General features: G+C 46.5%; 1 protein-coding gene across 1 annotated transcript; it reads right to left on the reverse strand.

Moving 5' to 3' along the window:
* Window positions 1-3,530: 3,530 nt before the first annotated feature.
* On the reverse strand, window positions 3,531-5,196 carry MAGEF1 (MAGE family member F1). Its single transcript, XM_047098540.1, has one exon. It carries the CDS (start codon window positions 4,975-4,977, stop codon window positions 4,024-4,026), a length of 954 nt encoding a protein of 317 aa, XP_046954496.1. The 5' UTR covers window positions 4,978-5,196; the 3' UTR covers window positions 3,531-4,023.
* Window positions 5,197-11,107: the final 5,911 nt, after the last annotated feature.

Below are 11,107 nucleotides of genomic sequence, written 5' to 3' on the forward strand. Positions count from 1 at the left end.
CCTTAGTACACTCTGTTTCTGCTGGGAGATGATTGTTACCATCTCTGCTGGGCTGCACAATTTGAGGAATAATTTGTACAAGCATCAATTGCCACCATGACCAAGGCAAGGAGCATAATTATCTCAAGTGGAAACTGTGATTGAGCCTGTGAATTGAGGCCTGATTTACAGGGGCTCTAGATGAGCTGCCTGCCACCTCTGGGGCACTATGTGCCTGCTACATGTTGGGGCTATAATCAACCTGAGCCTGTTTCCAAACACCCATTCTCCAAGTTCCAGTGGGTCAAAAGTCCCCACTCTGGCGAGTGCCAGGATCTCTGCAGAGGCCGTGGTTGAACTGAGAGCTTCCCATTGTTCAAGACATGATTCACAGTTTTCAAGGAAATTTCCTTTACTGGCTTTGCTTCCGAGTTGCAGCGTGATACGTATGGTTTGGAATAATCCAATGGTCACCACTCCCCCCACAGCAATGCCCTGCTTCTTCAGCCACCGTTTCACCCAGCAAACGTTAGGTCTGCTTGTGCCTGAAGGGGGAGAGGGGGACCCAGACCATTTTTCCCCTTCATGTGAATGACCGTAAGCAACAAGAGACGTCATCTCTTGCCCTCACTATGGCCAACGTCTGCTCTACACATGCGCCCAGAGGCCATACTTTCAGTACTTCTGAGAAGCTGATGATGACATTTGTGACATGGGAGATCTTTCACGCTGAGGCAAGGGTACGAGTTCTGGCAGCCCTTTGTACCATGTGGGAGCAATGCTGGGAATCATATTTGCAGGTCCACAAAGGTTACTTGTTTGTTCCATGGCATGAATGTCTTAATTTGAGGTGTAGTGGAGAGAACAGACTAAACAAGACTGAGGTAACATGGCCTATAAAGGGCAAAACATGCTGACTTTGAGCACAGAGACACGTTCTACATGTAGTCGATGCTCAGCACACTGGGGAGAGAGTGAGCAGAGCTACAATCAGTGTAACAGATAACCCCTCAACTTTATTTTAGCTTCCTTTCTACCCTCCTGCAGGCCAGTGTCTTGTCATAATTAGCCTGGCTACATAATCCTTGTTTGTATCTCCAGAGAGACAGCAGTGTTTAAAGGAAGAACATGAGTCCAGAGACAGATGACCCAAGCCTGGAAAGACTCCCAAAAAAGAAGGAAATGTAAAATAGTGAACAGTGCAAGCTTTTGACTCAGACTTCAGTGGCAATCCTTGTTATACACTGTGAGAACTTTCTAGCTTCTCTAACTCTCTTTGCTTCGTGCAAAATGGAACAGGTATCTACCCTGTAAAGTTGCCATTAATTGTTAAAAGCATTAAAAAGCAGGCTTCTCTTAGGTAAATAATGGCAAGGATAAATGGGAAGAATTACCATCTTTACCGTCTATAAAATGGAGGTATTTAGTAATACCTACTTTGCAGTATGGTTGTGAAAAGCAGGGGGGAAATGCCTTTAGCCTATATTAGATATTTAATAAATGGTACTGTTATTAGTACTGTCTTTGCTAGTGTTACATGTCTGAGTTTCGGCAGTCACATCTGCTACAGGTAAAATGGGGGAGTGTCCCTATGCTAGGTCACTGCCATAAAGACTACCATGGCGACTGGAGATAATTATACAGGCCCCGCTTGTGTTTTGGAATTGTGATAACTAAAACCATGCACAACATACTGGAAGCCAGGAATGGAGAACAATGTGCTAAAGTGAAACACACTAGATTGGGGGACCGAGGGCTTGGGGTTCTAGTCTTGGTGCTGCCTTTGGCTGACCTAGAGACCTGAGGCAAATCAGCAAGTGATCTGCCCCTCAGGTGCACACATTGCTGGTGAGAAAATGCAAATGTGAGAAATTATCACTGTCACTGTTCCTTGAGGGCCAAGCCAGTCTTCCCAAATGAATCTTGTAACCCGGCAAAGTCCTCAGCATACAGTGGGCACTCAATAGTTCTGTTTAATGAATTATGAACTGTCCAGAAGTCATCTTTTGATTCACTAGTACACTTTTTTGTCCATAAACTTAGAGCTTTCGGTCTCCATCTGGTTTGCTGGATCTCTGGGCCTGTGTCCCAAAGTTATTTGTATTCCACACCAACCTTAACATACTCAGAAATGTTATCTGAACACAGCTGAAAGCAGGGAAAACGGGCAGTAACGAGAAGAAAAGCAGCTCTTCTGTCTATGGCAGCTGCAGGGGGGCTGGTTTCACAGTCCCCTCTACACCCATCTCTGGTTTGGTTTCTACTCTCCCTATTACTCTATGTATCTTTTCTACAGGACTTACCCCCAGAATGAAGGTGGCAGGCATTGCAGAGGCCCCCAGCTGCTTATGTAGATGACCCTTCATGGCTAGTTAACAATGTGAGCAATGCTGGGGTGCCTGGGTGCTCAGTCGGTTAAGCAGTTAAGCTTCTGATTTTGGCTCAGGTCATGATCTCATGGTTCATGAGTTTGAACCATACAGGGCTCTGGGCTGACAGCTCAGAGCCTGGAGCCTGCTTCCAATTCTGGTGTCTCCCTCTCTCTGTGCTCCCTCCTCCCCCATTTGCACTCGAGCTCTAGCTCTCTCAAAAATAAACATTAAAAAAAAAAAAAAGAATGTGAGCAATGCTTTACAAGTCTCCTCCAAATGGGAGGTGGCAGGTGGAAAGCAGCAGGTGGAAACAGGGATGAGGGCCCTAGGCTCCCTAGTGCCAGGGGAGAAATCTTGAAGTGGAACTTCTTGGGGTAGTAGGGGATATCACATGAACCCTCCACCCACATGACATATTATTCTAGAATTGTTACAGTATTTGATCTCTGACAGCTTTGGTAGAAGAGGGGACCTTGGGGCGCCTGGGTGGCGCAGTCGGTTGAGCGTCCGACTTCAGCCAGGTCACGATCTCGCGGTCCGGGAGTTCGAGCCCCGCGTCAGGCTCTGGGCTGATGGCTCAGAGCCTGGAGCCTGTTTCCGATTCTGTGTCTCTCTCTCTCTCTGCCCCTCCCCCGTTCATGCTCTGTCTCTCTCTGTCCCAAAAAAATAAACGTTGAAAAAAAAATAAAAATTAAAAAAAAAAAAAAAAAGAAGAGGGGACCTTGTAGAGGTTGAGAGAAGGGAGATGGAGAGGACCAAAATGCTAATAGTCACCATCACTGTTTGTGCACTGTAATGAGTTGCCCTGGAACAAGAGCACTGTGGAAGGTAGGGTGTTCTTCAGCTCTGCTACGTATCGTTTTCTTCCCATGTTATTGAGGAATATCTGTGACTTTCAGTTCTTTTAAGCAGTCCCATTTCCCACTCCCAACTTCTTCCTCTTTTCCTTTCCCTCCCCTCCACATGCCCTATCTTTCCCCTGTACCCCTAAAGTCTGACTACAGGTAATTTCAGGCAAGCCCAATCACCCAGCTGGGTTAGGGGTCCCTCTATAGCCTTCAACTCACTGCACTGTAACTTCTGGTTTATTTACTTCCTTTCCAGTTCTGAAAAGTAGGACCTTTATCTTGTTTAGCATGCTATCCCCAAATGCCCCAAACACCACACAGAAGCAGATGCTCAACAAATGTTTAATTTATTAAGTGTACCAGGATAGACTTCTAATTTACTGCATTTTCATTTTTCTCTAGGTACTATAATAGCTAAGCAAATAGAGGTACATGCTAGTCTTTTTTTCTTTATACAATATAGACAAAAAGCATCAGGAAGCTAGATACCAATCAGCTATACTGCTGAGTTCCTTCAAACCATTAACGTACAGCATTACAATGCTGTGTAATTTGGCCAAGATCACACAATAAGATGTAAAGTTTTCAATCCATTTTACAAAACCAGCAAAACTCTACAACAAAATCCTACAGGAAAAAGAACAATCTCATTTATAAACATCAGTGTAACGGTATGTAAAATGTAACAAAACATAGCAAGATACAAAACGTAGTTACACAAATTTAACTTCTAATTAACGGCCTACACCCAACGATACTACTTATGACTCAGACAGTAGCTTTCATAACCAGAAGGACCCTGCTGGCCACCTATCCACTGGCCCTCACCAAGGGTGGATACCAGCCCTTTGATTGGCTCTAGCCCTAGCCCTCATACTGGCCTCAGCTCTGGCCTTGGCCCTGGCCCTGTCGGCTTCGTCTGCCAGGGCCTCACGGTACTGCACTGGCCAGTGGTGGGGTTCTTTCTTATGGAGTTTGGCCACGAACCCCAGGACTTTCATCTTGCTGATTTCCAGGTTGCTCCGGGGACCCCAAGAGAATTCACATTCCGGTGGATTGGTGTGAGGCACCTGCCTGTAATTGAGGTATCGCTGCTGCACGAAATCTTCCAGAATAAGCCTCTTCGGGTACCCAAAGAGGAAGTGATACTTTGACGGACGCATCCCCAACCGACGCAGCATCTCCCAGACCTGTGTCTCCCTGGCACTATTACCTTTCATGTAGATAAGGCCCAAGATCATTATTAAGAGACCCAATCTGGGGCCATCTCCTCCCAGATCCTCCTCCTCCTCCTCCTCCAGAGGTTTTAGTTTGTTGATCAGGATGTAAGTGTGGTGCTTGCGGCCAAGCTGTTTTAGCTCGAAACCAAAGACATACCGCAGATGTTCTGCGGCCCTTGCGATGATCTCAGGGAACAGATCCTTCAAGTCTCCGATAACGTATTTCACCATCTCGGAGCGAGTGATCGGACTCTTCTTCTTGTCCTTCACCAGCAGAAACTGCACCAGCTCGGCCACCGTCCGATCCAGACGGCGGTAGGCCCTGCGCCGGGCCAAAGCTTTGGCTGCCAAGGTCCTCGCGCCTTTTGGGGTGAGGGCGGGCTCCGCAGCCCCCTCCTCCCTCCCGGCGCCAAGATCCTCCTTGGAGCTCTCCTGCAGGAGGGGACTCGGGGCCTCCTCCTGAGAGGCGGTCAGGGCCTGGGTCTCACCGTCACGGCCGCCATCCTTCCCCTCGGCCTGAGGGATGGGGAGAGCCCCGCTCTCGGGTTTCTGCAACATGTTTTCGGGAATGCAGGTGCAGAGCGCGTACACGGGCCGAGGGGTGTGCAAGCCACTGCGCAAACCCCGGCGGAGGGGTGGGACAATGGCTGAGGCGGCGGGAGGAGGACTAGGAGAAAGGTCAGAAGGGGCTTTCGGGCTGCTGGGCGGCACAGCAGAGGACTCGGGACGGTCGCCGCAACGCCGCGGCACAGAACACCTACGGCGCGGCCCCGGCGCAGGCTCAATGCGCGCTCGCGCACCCGTTCGCCCGGCCACTTCCGGCCAGCTCAGCCAAGATGGAGGCCGCGGGGCCGCGCGAAGCCCCTCCCCTTCCGGCTCCCTCTGGGTTTGGATTTGCGTGCAAGGGAGGTGGGAAGTGTGCATTCTGCGCTTTTAGGCTCCAGAGCCGGAGGGGCTAACTAGGGCTTTTTCGTCCAAAGCACGCAGAATGGGAAATGTTTCCATGGACAAGGTTGAAATAGGGATGGAGTACTAACCACGTCTTTTCAGCAAGTGCTTATTTATAAGTGTGTGTATCAAGGATTTTCAGCGATTTTACTGGTTCAAGTGCATAGTGCAGGGAGGTGAAGGCTGGGAGATAAGGGTGTGGGGGCCAATTAGTGAAGAACTTTGAAGAGGACACTAGGGATATTGAAATTTATTCTAAACACGATGGGAAACACTACAGGGAGTTTAAGCAAGGGAGTGTTGGGGCCAGATCTATATCTTTGCAGTTTGCCCGGTGGCAGTTTGCAGGATGGATTGGAGTAGGGACACCGAAAGCTGAGAATCCAGTTTGGAGTATTATTATAGTGCAGAATAGGAACTGAGACTTGGCCTGTCTTGTTCATTGGTGTATTACCAGTGCCCAGAACAGTGCCCGGCACCTAGAGGCTCTCCATAAATATTGTAAAATGGATAACGACGGAGTGAGGATAGCATATTATACAGGGATGAAAGAAAAATGATAAGAGATATAATGAAGTACAGCTGGCAGAATTAGCCACTGACTGGAGGAATGGGGAGATTCTTTGACCTCATCAAACTTAGCTAGTCCCATTACTTGTTCTCTTTTTATCCCCAGTTTTTTCCTTTTTCAAATTTTATTTGAGAAACAGAAAGAGCACGCATGGGAGGGTGGGGGGTTGGTGCAGAGCTGGAGAGGGAGAGAGAGAATCCCAAGCGGGTTCCACACTCAGCATGGAGTCTGACCCCACAATCTTGAGGTCATGACCTGAGCTGAAATCAAGAGTCCCACACTCAACCAACTGAGCCACCCAGGTGCCCCGACATACCCCCAGTTCTTTCTCCTCTCTCTCTCTCTCTCACTTTTCCTTCCTTCTTTCGTTTCTTCGTTCGTTCGTTCGTTCCTTCTTTCTATTTCAGGGCTCAGCTTAAATGTCACCTTTCCAAAGCCTTCCTTAATCTCCATGTGTGGAAGTTATTTACTGCCATCTCTCAATCACCATAGCAATTTACATTTATTTAACATCCACTTATATAGACCTTATTATGTACTAGGCTCTATTCTAACCAGTTGTAAAATATTAGTTTAATTCTTATTAAGGTAAGTACTATTGTTATCATCATCCCCATTTTATAGATCTGTCTCTCCTCTGGCATTTGCTACTTACTACCTATGTAATCTTGGGCAAGTTACCTAAACACCCTGCCCCTCAGTTACCTTACCAGTAAAATGGATATAATAGCCGTAACGGTATTATGGAGATTATGTGAAGTGACGCATATATTTAATGCAGTGCTCTATACATATTGAGTGTTCCATAAGTGGAACTATTAGCTATTACTTATTGCATATTTTAGTGTGTGATACTGTGCTAAGTATTTACATGTATTAACTCATCTAGTCATGACAGCCCTGCCACAGAAATGGTATTATCATTCCCATTTTATGAGCGAAGTAGCACACAAAGACGTTAAGTAACTCCCCAACATCCCATGACTGAGATCTGAACCATGGAGTATGACTCTAAAGACCATGCTCTTAGCCACCATATTAATCTATGTTAATTATTGTTGACCATACTGTGCTTTGTATTGTTATTATTTTTGTGTTTACCTTGTTACCCTTTAAAACCAAACATCCTAAAAGCTAGGGCTATGTCTTTAACCCTTGAAGAACCACTCAGAATCAGCATTCACTATGTAATTGTCACTGAATAAGTGACAGAAGGCTTTACTTGTTTCCATAGGAAATAACATTTACTTTAAGTAAATATCTGTTTGGTTTTTCTTTTTTTTTTTTCTTTTTTTTTAATTTTTTTTTTTCAACGTTTATTTATTTTTGGGACAGAGAGAGACAGAGCATGAACGGGGGAGGGGCAGAGAGAGAGGGAGACACAGAATCGGAAACAGGCTCCAGGCTCTGAGCCATCAGCCCAGAGCCTGACGCGGGGCTCGAACTCCCAGACTGCGAGATCGTGACCTGGCTGAAGTCGGACGCTTAACCGACTGTGCCACCCAGGCGCCCCTCTGTTTGGTTTTTCTAGATATAATCATGAGCTCTTCGTTTTAAAGACTTCTGAAAATATATATCCACTAATACTATATGATAAAAATGGAAAGTGTGTGAATGAAGAGAAGGATGTTTATTACAGTCTAGCTTGAGGCTGTTTCTTATGAGTTTCCATTGTGCCAAACATTTTGTGTACAATATAATTTAGTCCTCACAAATCCCTACTAAGAAGATATTATTATCCTCATTTTACAAATGGGAAAATAGTGCTAACCAACTGTCTGTGAAGAGCTGGACCAGCCACAACCACCTAGATCTCTCTATTCTGAAGACTGTACTCATGACTGTTTTCATGTACTCATGCTAGACTGCCTGGTTATCTGTTTCTCCTGAAAGTAGAGAGAACCACTCCTACCTGGAGGGATAGTGCTAGAGATCCAAGAGGCCATTTCCATATTTCTTTCAATTCAAGAATTGCCAAGGAGATAGGCAGGAGATGTATGCATGGAAAGGAGCATACAGGAATTACACTGAATGGAAAGAATTTTGAGGGACAAATTAGCAGTAATATGACTGGGTTTTAAAAACTGAGTGAATAATGTAATGCTACCCATCAAAAAAAGGAGGAACCACTGAAGCAACATGGATGAGTCTGGCAGACATTATGTTGAGTGAAAGAAGAAAGAGACAAAAGATTACATGCAATATGATTCCAGTTAATTGGATGTTCAAGACAGGTTAACCTAATCTATGGCAATAGAAATTGGAACAGTGGAGGTCTGGAGTGGGGTTGGCTGGAAAGTGGTATGCAGGCACTTTCTGGGAGTGATGGAAATATTCTCTGTCTTGATTTGAGTGTATTTGTCAAAACTTACCAAACTGTACCCTTAATTTCTTTGCATCTCACAAAATATAAATTATACCCCAAAATTATTTTTAAAAATATTTTTAAAATACCAAACGAATAGGCCTTTGGGTATAAGAGGTGGGGGGGGGGGCGGTATAAAAAGTGAATGGCTTTGTTTAATCATTTGCCAATCCCTGGATGCTACAATGTTCTACTGGAAGGGACCTAGGCAGTCATTTTTACAGTTTTGATTGTGCCTATCTTATATTGGACAGGCAGACTTTTAAAGCAATCCTTACCTAAGCTATTACAAGGGAGGAAATGTATACATATTTGGTTGGGGGGTGGACAGCAAAACTAATACTTTGGTGACTACTACCTTGAAACCTTCGTGAGGGATGATCTTTTGTAACCTCGAGTAGTCTAGGCTACTGTTTAGTATGCGGAAAGGGATAAGGGAGTTACACTAGAAAAGCAGAATTGCAAGATGAATTACCCTGGAAATGTCTAACACTCTGTGGGTGTAGGAAAGGTGTGTCCCAGAACCAAGCGCTGAACTAGATCAGAAGATCTGAGTTCTGGTGTCCCTCGTCACTCATTCTGTGACATCGCACAGGACACTTAACCTCTCTGGGCTACTGTTTCCTCATCTTTAGGCCCGACAACCCATGCTTTGCCTGTCCGCAGAGTTATTTTGAGGGTGAGATTATAAATGTAAACATATTTTTAAAGTGCTCTATCATTAAATATTAAATGTTACAGACTTTTTTTTTCTTTGTAAGAGAAGTGGTAGAAAAATCTCTGTAATGAGTGTGACTCGTCTCTCATGCAGACATTTTGGAACGAGTTTACACATTCCTGGTTGAAAAAACTGTCTGGCCAAAAAAGATTAAGTAAAGAAATGTCAAGTCCTGACACTCCTTCTAAGGCCAGCGAATGCTTTGGTGGACGGCCAGGGTTATCTCTCTGGATTCCTTCTAAACTTGGCAATAGAGTCCTCCAAACTCTTGAGTGCCTTCTTCACAGAGATGCTGAGTAACATGTCACCCCAGATTTGAGTGAGTCCCAGTCTGCACAGGTGCTTGTGTCTTCACTATTTCTCCTGACAGTTTTGACAGCCGTCCCGCTGATCCGGCTCAAAGACGGGATCAGAGGAAGAGCTTTGTCCTCTGTCCCCGGGCCAGGGGGAGAAAGGAGCCCAGTTTTGTCCCAGCAGAATGGGAGAGCCATGGGTCCTGTATGAGCGGCTGGGATTGAGGCAGGATGGCTAGGCGGATGATTCGATCTGACTTGGGTAATGAAAATTGTTTGTTACTGTTTGAAGAGCAATTGTGTAAGCAACAGTGCTTCTGTGTTAGGCTGCCTGTGACCCACCAGTATCTGTAACATAACACCCACCCCAGAGGAGGAGCAGACCCGGGCCAGCCGGGGAGGGGAGAGATGCAGGAGAGGGGGGGCACAGGGCCCCTTTCTCCCTCCTCCACTGTCCCACCCCCTCTCTAAACCTCGAAGGAGAGTTGGCGAGAAGGCATTTGCCACCTGGACACAATGAGGCCCAGTGCGAGGGGCAGGCGTGAGGCTGGCTGCGAGCCAGGGCCCCAGTCTGAATGGCCGTCGCCAAGGGGCTGCCAACGGCCCATCTCTATCCCCGAGAGGCCAGGCCAGGACCAAGGCGGGGGCCCTCAACCCCCACCTCCGAGGTCCAACTCGCGCCATTCGCTGGCCGTGATCAGAATGCGCGGGACCCACGGGCTTTGAGCAGCTGAACGGAGCCGTTTCCCCTCCGCTGGCCGCCAGTTCATTTGGATTAGAGCAGGCTCTCCGGAGTCCCTTTGTTGGCTGCTTGTTATTCCGCACGCACGGAGCACTGTGCATTCATCTTTATTAGTTCTAATTGCTTCCCTATTCTAATGGGATCTTGATATTCCCATACAATTGAAAGGAAATGTATTCATTAAAATAATTCTTCTCCTAACTGCCGCTTCAAGCTGCTCCTCTAAGTGACATTGTCTCTCTAGCCGTAGCCTGCTGAGGCCTCTTATTAAGACTCTAGTCAAAAGCCAACTTTGGGCAGCAAACTTTCCTTGCAGGAGTTTCCAGACACTGAAGAGAGGGCGCTTTTTAATCGGCTCACACGCTGAAGTTGGAGGCCAGCTGGTATAATTGGGGGTGCTGCTGCGGGTGGGTGGGGGGAGAAGGGCTTGCCTCCAGCTCTGCCTCCCATAACAATGACCCCTTTCTGCTCACCAACTGGCTAATTTCGAGAGGGCTTTTCCCCCCTGTCATCTGTGTGAAACTTCTTGTTTATGCCACAAGCAGTTACTAGGTGTGTTCTAAGTGCGAGGCTCTGAGCAAGGTGCCGTGAGAAGTGTGAAGACGGAGCTGTGGTCTCAAGGTGTTTATGGTCTCCATGGGTGGCTCCCAAGTCCCAGTCCCTAAAGTTAGGCAGGAGAGGAAAGGCTGGGACCGCTCTCAGTCTTCAAAAAAGCTTAATAGGATAGAGAACTTCGAAAAGCAGGCTGCTATTCCATAAATGTGTTTGATTTAATAACCAAAATCTTTCAAGCCATGAGATCGTGGGGGTAATACAAGAAGCTTCTTTGGGTCGTAGGGAGCCACTGATCTGTTTGGGGGAAAGAAGCCATTATAAAAAAAAAAAGAATGTGTAAACTTACGTTCTTCACATGAGTAGTGTAAATAACATGCTATAGGAGTTGGCGGGAGGGGAAGGGAGCATGTTCTGGGCACTACGTTGTTGTTTGAATGCGCTTCAATCCCTGTAACGGCCCTGCGAGAGAAGCGTGATTATCCCCCATTGTACAAGC

This window comes from Lynx rufus, unplaced genomic scaffold, assembly GCF_022079265.1.
Source record: "Lynx rufus isolate CCGP_SWC_20201006 ecotype Redwood Valley unplaced genomic scaffold, mLynRuf1.p SCAF_5, whole genome shotgun sequence".
NCBI lineage: Eukaryota > Metazoa > Chordata > Mammalia > Carnivora > Felidae > Lynx > Lynx rufus.